Raw genomic sequence first — 14,499 nt, forward strand, 5'->3', positions numbered from 1 at the left:
CATACATAAATAATCATAACACGAGTTTGGCTGTGGTAAGAGCTGTACTTGTGGAACCCAGACTATGGAATTACAATGGAGGGATTAACTCTGACTGGGAGAATCAGAACAATCTTGATTTGCACAGAGCTTTGGAGGACAGTACGATCACCACTGGCATAGATGGGAGAATGAGAGGGCCCTGGAGCTGGAACATTAGATGGAATAGGGCTGAGGTGGCCATTACATGTCTTGTGCAACACTCCAGTCAGGAGGAAATAGAGGTTATAAGGCAGTTGAAGTAGCTGACAAGCAAAGAGGAAAACTGATTGGACATTCTGAGAGGAATAGAAGAACACTGAGAGAGAGAGGGAGATGAGAGAGTAGCCAGGACCTTGATTTCTGCTCTTTTTGAAATTTGGTTTTGTGCTTTTCTGGGCTTGCTCTGTATATCCCTTTCATAGACTTCTGTTTTCCTGAAATAACGTTAAGTCTCTATTCCTTGCAAACAAAAGGCCCTGATCATAACAGTGGATTTAATCCTGATAGCATTCCATAGCCAATAAAAGTTCTGGAGAAGGAAGATGACTTGATCAGAAATACAATTTAGATAAATAAAACTCTGACAGTTGTGTAGAGCAGCGGTCCCCAACCTTCTTGGTACCAGGAACTGGTTTTGTGGAAGACAGTTTTTCACGGAATGGGTGGGGGGTGGGGAGGGGGAGAATGAGTTGGGATGGTTTCGGGATGAAACTATTCCACCTAAGATCATCAGGCATTAGATTCTCATAAGGAGCGTGCAACCTAGATCCCTCACATATGCAGTTCACAATAGGATTCCCACTCCCATGAGAATCTAAAGCTGCTACTGATCTGACAGGAGGTGGAGCTCAGGCAGTAATGCCCGCTGGTCCTCTGATCACCTCCTGCTGTGAGGCCCGGTTCCTAACAGACCACAGGCCAGTACCAGTCCGTGGCCTGGGGGCTGGGGACCCCGATGTAGAGGCTGAATTGAGGAGACCTTGAAAAGGTCTTTTCTTGCCTTTCCCCTCATCAACATCACCTCTGATCTGAGTCTACTCTGCTAGCCACCATCTCTCCCCTGTTCTCTTGTCTCTCACAAACCTCTCACCTTTACCTCTAATTTTTAGCTATCTTTCCCTTTGCCCATTTTCCCTTGACTATATCATATATTTTCATGATTTCAACTGTTATCTCTGGGCAGATGAGTCTTAAAGCTCTCTGGTGAGCCACCAATCTCAGCTCTGCTGGACATCCTAATTGTCTGTTAAAATCCCTCAAAACAGGCTGGGCGCAGTGGCTCACGCCTGTAATCCCAGCATCTTGGGAGGCCGAGGCAGGTGGATCACCTGAGGTCAGGAGTTTGAGACCAGCTCGGCCAACGTGGTGAAACCCAGTCTGTACTAAAAATACAAAAATTAGCCAGGCGTGGTGGCGTACATCTGTAATCTCAGCTACTTGGGAGGCTGAGACAGGAGAATCGCTTGAACCTGAGAGGTGGAGGTTGCAGTGAGCCAAGATTGTGCCACTGTACTCCAGCTTGGGCGACAGAGCGAGACTCCGTCTCCAAAGAAAAAAAAAACACAAATCCCTCAAAACAGCATGTCTCAGAGCTCATCCTCTTTTCCCAATATCTGCTCTTCCATTTGTACTGAGCCAGTGTACCATCATTCCGTGGGGAAATGTAGTGAGCTGTGATGGTGCCACTGCACTCCAGTCAGGGCAACAGAGATCCTGTCTCAAAAAAAAAAGAGAGAAAGAAAGGAAAGAAAAAAGAAATAATCCTTAAATGAATGACTAAAGTCATGCTCTTTTCCTTTCCAAGCTGGTACACCCTCACATCTTTTCCTCTCCCCTTTCCTTTGTCCCCATTCCCACAGCACCCAGTTAGCTGCTAAGTTCCATTATTCCGTATCCGAAATATTATTGCATTTGTCCCACGTGCATTTGTCCCACAGCCTCCTTTCCACTGTCACTCCTTTATTGCATTTGTCCCACAGCCTCCTTTCCAGTGTCACTCCTTTAGCTCAGATCTGTTGAAAGTTCCCCTGGGGCTCTAGTTTTATGACACACAAAAAAAACCTTTGTAAAAAATTCAGGCCATAAATAAAAGTCTGGCTGGGTGTGGTGGCTCACAACTGTCATTCCAGCACTTTGGGAGGCCTAAGAGGGAGGATTGCTTGAGGTTAGGAGTTCAAGACCAGCCAGGGCAATATAGCAAGATCCTTAAAAAGTACAGCAAGTCTCTACAGACAAGAAAAGAAAAGAAAGTTCTATTTATAGCCTCGGATTGGATGGATATAGGACAAAGCCACTTATTGTAAGGGCTGTATGTCTAGATTTAGGAAAGTCTGCTAAGACTTAGTGAATAAACCTGAATAAGATAACTGGGATAATTATAAAACTAGAAGACAGGAAGGGATTGGGCTAAAAAAGAAGGGAAACTGGACACAACATTTTCTTTTTGGTAGAGGTAGAGATGGGGTCTTCCTGTGTTGCCCAGGCTGGTCTCGAACTGCTGGGCTCAAGTAATCCTCCTGCCTCGGCCTCCCAAAGTGCTGGGATTACATGCATGAGCCACCACACTGGGCCCTGGACACATTTTTAGAAACCCTACAGAAAATTGTGTATGTTCAGTTGTGATAAATTGGATAGAGTTTTGTAAATCTAAAGATAGGAAGGGAAGAGCCTGGAGGCAACAGGGTAAAGGAGAAGCAGAGGCATGTGAAATGGAATGGGTTTAAAGAGTGTCAGGATGGCTAGGCCAGTGGCGCACACCTATAATCGCAGCACTTTGGAAGCCTGAGGCAGGAGGATCGCTTGAGCCCTGGAGTTTGAGACCAGCCTGGGCAACATAGGGAGACCCCATCTCTACAAAAACCAAAAATTAGCCTGGCATGGTAGCATGTGCCTGTAGTCCCAGCTACTTGGGAGGCTGATGTGGGAGGATCCCTTGAGCCCAGGAGTTTGAGATTGCAGTGAGCTGATTGTGCCACTGCACCACTGCACACCAGCCTGGGCAACAGAGGGAGATTCTGTCTCTAAAATAACTTTTTTTTTTTTTTTTTTTTTTTTTTGAGACGGAGTCTCGCTTTTTCACCCAGGCTGGAGTGCAGTGGCGCGATCTCGGCTCACTGCAAGCGCTGCCTCCCGGGTTCACGCCATTCTCCTGCCTCAGCCTCTCCGAGTAGCTGGGACTACAGGCGCCCGCCACCACGCCCGGCTAATTTTTTGTATTTTTAGTAGAGACGGGGTTTCATCGTGGTCTGAATCTCCTGACCTCGTGATCCGCCCGCCTCGGCCTCCCAAAGTGCTGGGATTACAAGCGTGAGCCACCGCGCCTGGCCTAAAATAACTTTTTTAATAAAAAATAAAGGTGGGCGGGCGCAGTGGCTCACATCTGTAATCCTCATACTTTGGGAGGCCAAGGTGGGTGGATCACTTGAGGTCAGGAGTTTGAGACCAGCCTGGCCAACATGGCAAAACCCTGTCTCTACTAAAAATACAAAAATTAGCCGTGGGTGGTGGTGGGCGCCTGTAACTCCAGCTACGTGGGAGGCTGTGGCAGGAGAATCACTTGAACCCAGGAAGCAGAGGTTGCAGTGAGCCGATTGTGCCACTGCACTCCAGCCTGGGCAACAGAGCAAGACTCCATCTCAAAAAATAAAATAAAAAATTAAAAAAGGGAGTGGGAGTCAGGGTGCAGAGAGAATTTTGGCAACCTGCACTTCTGTAAACATTGACAAGTTAAACAAAGCTTAAGTCTTGCTGGTCTGGCCACCTAGTGTGAGAGAAGAGAAATGGAACCATCAGTCCCAAGTGAATTTGAGTCTACACTTTCTGAGTCCCATAGCACATGAGGATGGTCAGGTTAAACTCTTAGCTAACAGTCTCAGAGATAATCTCCCTGCACTTGGCTTTCCCACTGAATCTCTCCTACGTACGTTAACAGATTAATCTTAGTGAATCTCAGCTCTGACCTTGTTGTTCCTCAACTAAAGAAATTTTTCTCTTCCCATGGACTCAAGAGTAAAATCTCAATACAATCTGCAGCCTAGCTTTCAAGGAACTGTGATAGATATAAAAAGAAATGAACTTTGAGACAGAAGACCTGGGTCCAAACATTGGTTCTGACAATTACATGGGACTTGGGTCAGGTTATTTTAATTCTCAGAGTCAATTACCTCATCTGTAAAATGTAGCTAAGACTCATTTTCACACAGCTGTTGTGAGAGATAAATAAGACAACATATGTCTGGTACCTCACTCAATTTCCTACTTTCCTTACTTTACAATCCAGTTTCAACCTATTTTCTTTTCTTTCTTTTTTTTTTTTTTTGAGATGGAGTCTTGCTCTGTTGTCCAGGCTGGAGTGCAGTGGCGCTATCTTGGCTCACTGCAACCTCCGCCTCCCAGGTTCACGTCATTCTCCTGCCTCAGCCTCTTGAGAAGTTGGGACTACAGGTGCCCGCCACCATGCCCAGCTAATTTTTTGTATTTTTAGTAGAGATGGGGTTTCACCGTGTTAGCCAGGATGGTCTCGATTTCTTGACCTCGTGATCCACGTGCCTCGGTCTCCCAAAGTGCTGGGATTACAGGTGTGAGCCACAGCACCTGGCCCCAACCTACTTTCTAACATTCCTTACATTCTTTCTGTTAGTATTTCTCTTCATGCACTATTTGTTCTAGCCAAACAGAATTCCTTACTTCCCTGGTATCTCTCCAGATGCTTTGGAGATCTCTGCCTAGGTTCATTTGCCATTTCATTGTATGCATCCAGAAAATATTCATTAAGTGTCTGCTATGTGCCAGGCACTCTTCCAGAACCTGGAGATCCTAAAGTGAACAAGTTACGTAGAGTTATCCTTCTAGATTGTGGTCCCCCTCTATAGACTGCTCTTTTCCTTTACACATTGAAATTCAGACTCTTTCAAAATTTAACACAAATGCTTCCTCTTTCATGCATTCATTCAACAAGTACTTGCTGAACACTTACTGTGTGCAGAGTCCTGGCTTAGGCAGTAAGGATACAATTGTGAAAAAGGTACCATTCATTCAGCATGTGGGCTGTGGAGGACATGGACAAGTAAAAAGGCTATAATGAGGGCACTATACAAAAGTACCCAAGAAGAGATGATGTTTCCCCTTCCACACATCACAGCACACACAGGAAGAGACTGCTCTTGACTGGAGGTGACTGGCCAGGATGTCTAGCTGCCCCAGGCCCTACCACCCCAAGGACTGAGGGGCTTGCTGTCTCAGCACACCTGTAGGAAATTCAAGAAATACTAGGCCAGGTGCAGTGGCTCATGCCTGTAATCCCAACACTTTGGGAAACTGAGGTGGGAGAGTCACTTGAGCCCAGGAGTTTCAGACCAGGCTGGGCAACACGGTGAGATGCCATCTCTTCAAAAAAATTTAAAAAATTAGCTTGGCATGGTGGCAGGCATCTGTGGCCCCAGCTACTGGGAAGGCTGAGGTGGGAAGATTGCTTGACCCCAGGAGGTCCAGGCTGCAGTGAGCTTTAATTGCGCCAGTGCACTCCAGCCTGGGCAACAAAGTGAGACCCTGTTTCAAAAAAAAAAAAAAAGGAAGAGAGAGAGAAGGAAAGAAGGAAGGAGAGAGAGAGAGAGAGAGAAAGAAAGAGAGAGAAATGCTCTTTTTTTGTTTTTTGTTTTTGTTTTTCTTTTGAGATGGAATTTCACTCTTGTCCCCCAGGCTGGAGTGCGGTGGCGCGATCTCAGCTCACTGCAACCTCTGCCTCCTGGGAAGTTCAAGCAATTCTCCTGCCTCAGCCTCCCGAGTAGCTGGGATTACAGGCGTCCGCCACCACTCAAGGCTAATTTTTGTATATTTAGTCGAGATGGGTTTTCACCATGTTGGCTAGGCTGGTCTCAAACTCCTGACCTCAGGTGATCAGCCCACCTCAGCCTCCCAAAGTGCTGGGATTGCAGGTGTGAGCCACCACGCCTGGCCAAGAAATACTCTTAAAATGAATAAAGTCATGCTAAAGAGCGTTTACTGTGTGCTAGACACTGTTCCAGGGGCTAGCGAACACAGAACCTACACTTAAGGAGCTCTTACTGTAGTGGAACAGACAGACAAATGGACAAACAATAACAATAGAGCCATACCCTGGTATACTCAAGGGATTGGTTCCAGGACCCGCCTCCCCCACGTCCCCAACCTTCCAAGGATACCAAAATCTGCATATACTCTGCACATACTCAAGTCCTGCATATGGTCCTCCATACCCATGGGGTTTGCATCCCAAGAACACTGTGTTTTCCATCTGCCTTTGGCTGCATAATATCTGTGTATAGATGGACTAGTGCAGTTCAAACCCATGTTGTTCAAGGGTCAACTGTACTTTCAGATATGTGAGATTAACTCAGAGAGTTATGGGATCACAGAGGGGGATCTTACCCAGATTTGAGAAGTCAGAAATTTCCAGGATGGCAAAATATAAGTTTAGACCTTCAAGTAGGTGGAGGGATTGGGAAGTGGGAAAGGCATTGCAGAGAGAAGAGAGTATGGTAGAGGACCAGGAAGTGAGGTAATCGTGGCACATTTTCTTTTGCTAGCCCCATAAACCCTTTGTTCAATATGTCATCCTCTTTCACATCTCTGTGCTTTGCCTATGCTCCCCTTCCCTGCCTGGCTAACTCATGCTTTGGGAGTCAATTCAAAGTTCACCTCCATTGTAAAAGACTTTCTGAGGCAAATTATTTATTTCCTGCTTCTTTCTGATCCCCTAATTTATGAGCCAAAAACCTGAACACATTGTCTGACGGTGAATTATTTTTCTGATATGTAAATTAATTTTATTAGAAGCTACAGATATGAAAATTAAATCATGTTTTTATTCATTTAACAAGCTGCCTTTAATAAAGAAAAAATAGCTCTCGGCTTTCGGCTTGGAGGAGGCCAAGGTGCAACTTTCTTCGGTAGTCCCGAATCCGGGTTCATCGGACACCAGCCGCCTCCACCATGCCACCGAAGTTCAACCCCAACGAGATCAAAGTTGTATACCTGAGGTGCACTGGAGGTCAAGCCGGTGCCACTTCTGCCCTGGCCCCCAAGATCGGCCCCCTGGGTCTGTCTCCAAAACACGTTGGTGATGACATTGCCAAGGCAACGGGTGACTGGAAGGGCCTGAGGATTACAGTGAAACTAACCATTCAGAACAGACAAGCCCAGATTGAGGTGGTGCCTTCTGCCTCTGCCCTGATCATCAAAGCCCTCAAGGAACCATCAAGAGACAGAAAGAAACAGAAAAACATTAAACACAGTGGGAATATCACTTTTGATGAGATCATCAACATTGCTCGACAGATGCGGCACTGATCCTTAGCCAGAGAACTCTCTGGAACCATTAAAGAGATCCTGGGGACTGCCCAGTTGGTGGGCTGTAATGTTGATGGCCGCCACCCTCATGACATCATAGATGACATCAACAGTGGTGCTGTGGAATGCCCAGCTAGTTAAGCACAAAGGAAAATATTTCAATAAAGGATCATTTGACAACTGGGAAAAAAAAAAAGAAAAAAGAAACAATCAAATATTATATACTGTATTATGTTATTATTTTTGATATTCATCTACTTCCAAATTGATGGCAATGTTGTATATATACTAATTTAAATAATTCATATTGTTAAAAACTGTTTATTCCTTTTTTTAATTTAAATTTAAATTTTTTTTGAGACAGAACCTCCACCCAGGCTGGAGTGCAGTAGCGTGATCTTGGCTCACTGCAACCTCTGCCTCCCAGGTTCAAGTGACCCTCCTGCCTCAGCCTCCCAAGTGCTGGGATAACAGGTGCCTGCCACCACACTAATTTTTGTATTTTTAGTAGAGATGGGTTTCACCGTGTTGGCCAGGCTGGTCTCAAATTCCTGACCTCAAGTGATTCACCTGCCTCAGCCTCCCAAAGTGCTGGGATTACAGGCATGAGCTACCATGCCCAGTCTAATTTTAAGTTTTTTGGTATATAGTAGGTGTATATATTTATGGGGTACATGAGATGTTTTGATATAAGCATCCAATGTGAAATAAGCACATCATGGAGAATGGGGTTATCCATACCCTCAATCATTTATCCTTTGAGTGATAAACAATCCAGTTACACTCTTTTAAGTTCTTTTAAAATATACAATTATTATTGACTATAGTCACCTTGTTGTGCTCTCGAATAGTACGTCTTATTCAGGCTACTTTTTTTGTACCCATTAACCACCCCCATCTCAAAAAAAAAAAAAAGAGAGAGAGATGGGGTTTCTTCGTATTACCCATGCTGGTCTTGAACTCCTGGGCTCAAGTGATCCTCCCATCTTGGCCTCCCACAGTGCTGGAATTGCAGGTGTGAGCCACCATCCCCAGCCTGTGATCCATTTTTAATTAAGTTTGTGTATGCTGTGAGGTAGGGGATAATAGTTCATTTTTCCCACATAGGGATATCTATTTTCTTCATCAACTTTTATTGAAAATAACTTGCTTTCCTCACTAAATTAAATTGGTGTCTTTGTTGAAATCGAGTAATAATCAAATGGCTCTTTTCCTGGACCCTCTATTCTGTTCCATCTATTTGTCTGCCATTATGCCAAAACCCCACTCTAGTGTATAGTAAGGGGGGATATTTTGGAAGATCAACAAATTTATCTTGTGTAACTTACTTTTATGTATGCATAAGAATATTTGGTTTAAAAATCTGGTTAAGTCTAAAAGAGCTTTTTCAGTAATAATTAAATAACTGAATCCCTGTAATCCACCATGCTCGGCCCCATTAGTAATTTTTATAGCATCTTTATTTGGATCTAGCCCTTTCATCTTGTGTAACTCTTTTAAGTAAATGGCTCCTCCCTTCTGGTACACGTTGAATATCACATAAAAGGGTGCCTTGGCATGTGCTCAGTCCTGAAATTCTACTTTGATCTACTGCTCTCATCTTTGAAACTGCTGTAAACACTCCCCCGAATTATTGACCCTGTTGGCCTGATTATGAACTTGGCTCTTCTGACAATACTTCTCAAATCCTGTACCTTTGGTAACATCTCTCCTGACTGGCAGAGTACCCAGACACTTAATTAATCCTGATGAAAATTAAGATTTAAGCAAAGAAGAAATTAGTGTAAGAATGCAAGCCTTAGGATCTGAAAGTTGATGACTGTGGGATCTAATTTCTGCTTCTTTTGCTACAAGCTCTGTTTTCGAACAATCAACTTTCAAAGACAAATTGCTTGATGAATCTCTGTATTGTCAGAATGTTTCTTTGATTTCCTATCAAAGCCATGTATGTGTAACTAGTAATTAGGTACCTACGACCTGAATATAAATTATCATTATTTCAGTAGCCCTTTATTTTATGTTTTTGAGAAAGAGCTTCACTATACTGCCCAGGCTAAACTTGAACTCCTTGGTTCAAGTGATCTTCTCGCCTTAGCCTCCTGAATAGCTGGGAGTAGCTGGGACTACAAGGATGTGTTATCATGCCCAGTGAAAGCCCTTTATTTTTAAAAGTTCATTTTCCTGATCTTTACATGTATTTTAATACTAAAGTTAAATTTTAAAATTTTAAAAAGTACCTATTAACCAAATAATGCCACCTAATAACAGTAGCATTATTTGCACTATGTTCTGGTAATATAGTGGTGAACAAGGAAGACAGGGTCTCTGATAACTGTGGAATTCTCCTTGATCACTTCTCAAGCCTCTCTTCTGGATACTCACTATTTCTTGGATCTACAGCTCTCTTCCTTCCCCACTTCTGTAGTTCAGTCTCTCATTATTCTCTACCTCCAATAAAAAGGGGCCTCCTAACTGGTTTCTTATGCAACTACTCAACATGATATTTCTAAAATGCAGATCTTTCGGGACGATTTTCAATTGCTCACAGAATAAATTCCTCGACTTCCTATGTAAGGCCCTGCAGGACCAGGCCCCTGTCATTATCTCTGAGCACTCTCCATCTTGCACCCAAAGCCCCAGCAATACCTTACTGCTTTCAGTAAATACATACCGGGGTATGTGGGGTTTTGTCTGGGGAAAGGGGATGTGAGTTAACTAAGAGATTTATAGTCAGTCTTGAAAGGAAGAGCTCATACTGGAGGCAATGGAATGCCTCAAGCTGGCTCTGAAAGTACACATTTTTTCCAGTCATAAGTAGATCACATTTTTGTGATCTCGTGATCCTCTCTCTAGCAGAGCCGTGCAGACTACCTACTTCCGGCCCTTTCTTGCCCCACGAAATTTCACATCACAACGACTTGTGGTTTTAATCCTCCGTTTTTCTGCTTCCGAAGTTACTTCAGCCTGGGAAGTCCTTTACCTCCCAGTAGGCCTGGCGAGCTGCATCACAACATTCAAGATTCACCCTAGAGCCATCTGGGAAACTTTCTTTTCCAAGTCGCCCTGCGTCCTCAACTGCCCACCCCGTTCTTCTCGAGTCGGGTGAGCTGTCTAGTTCCATCACAGCCGGCACGGCCGCAAGGGTGGCCGGTTATTTACTGCTCTGCTGGGCCCGTGAGCCGTCTGGGTAGCCGAGCAGTTGCCAACGCCCGGCACAATCCGCTGCACGCAGCAGGAGCCTCACGTCCCGGCCGGAAGTGAAAGGACAGGGAGTAGGTCCTCCTTGGGTCGCAGGCGCAGAGCCGCCTCTGGTCACGTGATACACCGATAAGTCACGGGGGCGCCGCTCACCTGACCAGGGTCTCACGTGGCCAGCCCCCTCCGAGAGGGGAGGCCGGCTGGCCATGGCAAGCTCCAGGCTTTGGTTTTCGCTGCTGCTGGCGGCAGCGTTCGCAGGACGGGCGACGGCCCTCTGGCCCTGGCCTCAGAACATCCAAACCTCCGACCAGCGCTACGTCCTTTACCCGAACAACTTTCAATTCCAGTACGATGTCAGCTCGGCCGCGCAGCCCGGCTGCTCAGTCCTCGACGAGGCCTTTCAGCGCTATCGTGACCTGCTTTTCGGTTCCGGGTCTTGGCCCCGTCCTTACCTCACAGGTGAGTCGGACTTGTCCCGCCCTGTACCTGGGCCCTGGGAGAGGCTGCCTGGGGACAGTTCCCCCAGGGCTCCAGAGACGCCCTCTGGGCTTTTGTCCAGCCCTCTGATCACAGGCACTCCACTTCCTCCTCAAGCTGTATTAGGTTTTCATCCAAAGATAACTACTATAGGACTACGGTTCAATCAGGAGATTAATTTATGGAAAATACTGTGCCAGCAGAAATCTAAGGTGATCCTTCTGACCGTGTTCAAGCTACCCAGGGTCCTAGTGAGACTGTGACCAAGGGCTGGGTAGAGGAGACCAGAGAAAACACTCAAAATTGGGGAGACATAATACAAGAACTATGCAAAGTTACATACAAGTTTCTGGCACATAGAATGTTTGGCGGGCGGATCACGAGGTCAGGAGTTCGAGACCAGCCTGGGCAACTTAGTGAAACCCCGTCTCTACCAAAAATACAAAAAATTAGCCAGGCGTGGGGGCGCGCGCCTGTAGTCCCAGTTACTCGGGATGCTGAGGCAGGAGAATCGGTTGAACCCAGGAGGCGGAGGTTGTGGTGAGCCGAGATTGCGCCACTGCACTCCAGCCTGGGCAACAGAGCGAGACTCCCTCTCAAGAAAACAACCCCCCGCCAAACAAATCAAAACAAAACAAAAAAAGTGTAAACTGTGAAAGAAATCATAGAACATAAGGAAGTGAGTTTCCAGCGGCCACTTGGAATGGGGTAGTAGATGTAATTAGCCAGGACTGAAAAGAGGGTATTCCAGGCAGGAAGAAGGGCTTGAGCAGAGGCACAAAGAGTTATGATTGAGCTCAAAGTTCAGGTCTAGTGGATGTGATGAGTGGGGGCTGGGGATTGAGGAGGGATGAGGGTGGGGAAAATGTGGGGTTGAAGAGTCGAGCACTTTAGACGTTGGTTTCACATAAAATGGAAGGGGCTAACAGTTTTCTTTCAGGCAGCTATGTAGTCAGTACTGAAAATTGTATTTGAGGATAATTATTCCACAGCACATTGATAAGTCGAGCCAGTAATGTAAAGGAATACAATTCTGCTGCATGGGTTCAAAATTTAGAAGTTTCTTGATAATCTCCTGGAATCTAGCTCTTTGGTTATATTGTATAGATGTTATGGGGGTGGGAGCCACATTTACAGTTAAGTCTTATGGTAAAATCATTTTATATGATGTTTCAAGTGGGCTTAAATTACTTTCACAAAAGTTATCATTTGATATATAGAATTAAAAGCATTTAATTAAACAGATGACCCTTAGAGAGTGACATTTGATTTAGGGAAAGAAATACAATCTCAGCATCATGGTAGTCCTTAACTGGTAAAATGCATTAAGCTGGAGAGGATAAGAGGCCTGCTGTTGAGTGTGGTAGATCACATTTTCCTCTGAATCCTTCATGACAAATAATAGAGTGCCTTACACAAGATTGGCACTCAGAATATGTTGATTTTGGTTATAGAAGAGTTCAAGCCTGGTTTATGGAAAAAAAAAAAATCCGTCTAACTGATATGTGTCAATCCCAGTGCTGGGCACTCTGAAGGTTACAAGAAAAGTCTTAAGACCTAGGCCTAGGCTCTGTAGTTCAATTGCAGAAATATGAAAATATGAAACAGTGGTACACAGTGAATTATAAGATGCTCAAAAGCTTTATAGGTTGTTTACTACTACTGTATACGTGAGAATAATTCCTTTCCTTTTTTCTTTTTTTTTTTTTGAGACGGAGTCTCGCTTTATCACTCAGCCTACACTGAGGCTGAGTGCAGTGATACGATCTTGGCTCACTACAACCTCCGCCTCCTGGGTTCAAACGATTCTCCTGCCTCAGCCTCCCGAGTAGGTGGGACTACAGGTGCTCGCCACCACGCCCAGCTAATTTTTATATTTTTAGTAGAGATGGGGTTTCACCATGTTGGCTAGGCTGGTCTCGAACTCCTGGCCTCAAGTGATCCATCCACCTCGGCCTCCCGAAGTGCTGGAATTACAGGCATGAGCCACCGCGCCATACCTAATTACTATACTTCTAAATTAGGCCTTCACCGCCATTGCTGTAACACCGTAGTTTAATCAAGAAGATAGAAATGGAGAGATTGTAAGATAATGGAATACTATAAATTCCCTAACAAAAGAGATTTAGAGCCAGATAAATTCAATAAGATGTTTATTTCCATATATTACCTTCCTGTAAGTTCATTAGCTTTATTAGTTGAGGGTTCTTGTCCACTGAGAGAAAATGAAAACTGGGTTGGGTAAACATTACCAAAGACTTAAAAGTAACTTCTTTCTCTATTGTTCTTCCCATGGAGTCTTCCCTTTGGAATGTAGTTTCCTGTGGAGGCTTTTAGGTGACTTTGAGCTAAAATCCTAGTTCTTGCAGAAACAAGGATGAAGCAATAGCATGGGAAACAAATAGAGGGAGAGCAATACCAACAAGGCTGAAGCCAGAATACATTCGTTTATGAGTCTGATTTTAGTAAAGAAGGCAACATATGCGGGTTAAATCTTAACTAACAGATTTCCATCCTCTTCCTCCAAACAACTTATTTGTAGGCTCTGGGCCAGTAGGTTTTGTTTGTTTGTTTGTTTGTTTTTGTTTTTTTGAGACAGAGTCTTGCTTAGTCACCCAGGCTGGAGTGCAGTGGCACAATCTTGGCTCACTGCAACCTCTGCCTCCCGGTCTCAAGCAATTGTCCCACCTCAGCCCCCTGAGTAGCTGGGACCACAGGAGCATGCCACCACACCTGGCTAATTTTTGTATTTTCTGTAGGTGGGGTTTTGCCATGTTGCCCAAGCTGGTCTCCAATTCCTGAGCTCAAGTGATCCCCCTGCCTTGGCCTACCAAAGTCCTGGGATTACAGGGTGGAATGAGCCACCCTGACCGGCCCAGTGTTTTTCCTAATGCAATACAACTTCTGGTTTTTATCCGAACCTGAAACTAAGAATTCATACTCCCTTTTCTGAAAAACAAGTCTGGTATTGAGGTTCAGTTCTATTTTGAATTCACCTTCAAGGGTTAGTCCCACCAGTTGCTAAATGGTCTGTGAAGGTGTTTAGTATTTGCCACCTTTCTTTGTCATTGAGAGGTGTTTCTACCAATTGGAGGGTGTGTGTTGCATGTTGTTAAACCTGTTAAATAGACTTATTTTAGGAACTAGATACTTGAATGAATCTAGTTCCCTGTTTGGTTATTAAGCCACATCCTGTTTGCAAAGCAAAAATGTGATTATTTGGAATATGGAATGGCACCCATCTAATGTTGCTCCAGACATTTAATAAGCATGGTGTGGAGCATGGTGCTTGATGGAGCTGATAAAGTCCAAATTTTTCCAAGTAAAGTGGCTAAGTCTAATTCTGCCATTAGAGTGCATTTTTTTTTTTGAGATGGAGTCTTGCTGTTTTGCCCAGGCTGGAATGCAGTGGCGTGATTTTGACTCACTGCAACCTCCACCTCCTGGGTTCAAGTGATTATCCTGCCTCAGCCTCCC

General features: G+C 44.8%; 2 protein-coding genes across 9 annotated transcripts in view; both read left to right on the plus strand.

Moving 5' to 3' along the window:
* The first annotated feature begins 6,990 nt into the window (after nucleotides 1-6,990).
* On the plus strand, nucleotides 6,991-7,347 carry LOC134731308 (large ribosomal subunit protein uL11-like). Its single transcript, XM_063638810.1, has one exon. The coding sequence runs from the start codon at nucleotides 6,991-6,993 to the stop codon at nucleotides 7,345-7,347; it is 357 nt and encodes a 118-aa protein (XP_063494880.1).
* A 2,862-nt stretch (nucleotides 7,348-10,209) lies between these two features.
* Nucleotides 10,210-14,499, plus strand: part of HEXA (hexosaminidase subunit alpha) — a 57,009-nt gene continuing 52,719 nt past the window's right edge. For 3 of the 8 annotated variants that reach the window (XR_010120692.1, XM_063638795.1, XM_063638796.1), the window contains exon 1: nucleotides 10,657-11,004. Coding sequence is in view for 6 of the 8 variants with exons in the window: in XM_063638795.1 (XP_063494865.1) it covers nucleotides 10,752-11,004 (253 nt within the window). In the remaining 2 variants the exon portion in view is untranslated. Of the gene's footprint in view, nucleotides 11,005-14,499 lie in introns of all 8 variants that reach the window. The other 5 variants (XM_055277903.2, XM_063638794.1, XM_055277906.2 and 2 more) reach the window with 4 other exon arrangements.

Source organism: Symphalangus syndactylus, chromosome 5, assembly GCF_028878055.3.
Source record: "Symphalangus syndactylus isolate Jambi chromosome 5, NHGRI_mSymSyn1-v2.1_pri, whole genome shotgun sequence".
Lineage (NCBI taxonomy): Eukaryota > Metazoa > Chordata > Mammalia > Primates > Hylobatidae > Symphalangus > Symphalangus syndactylus.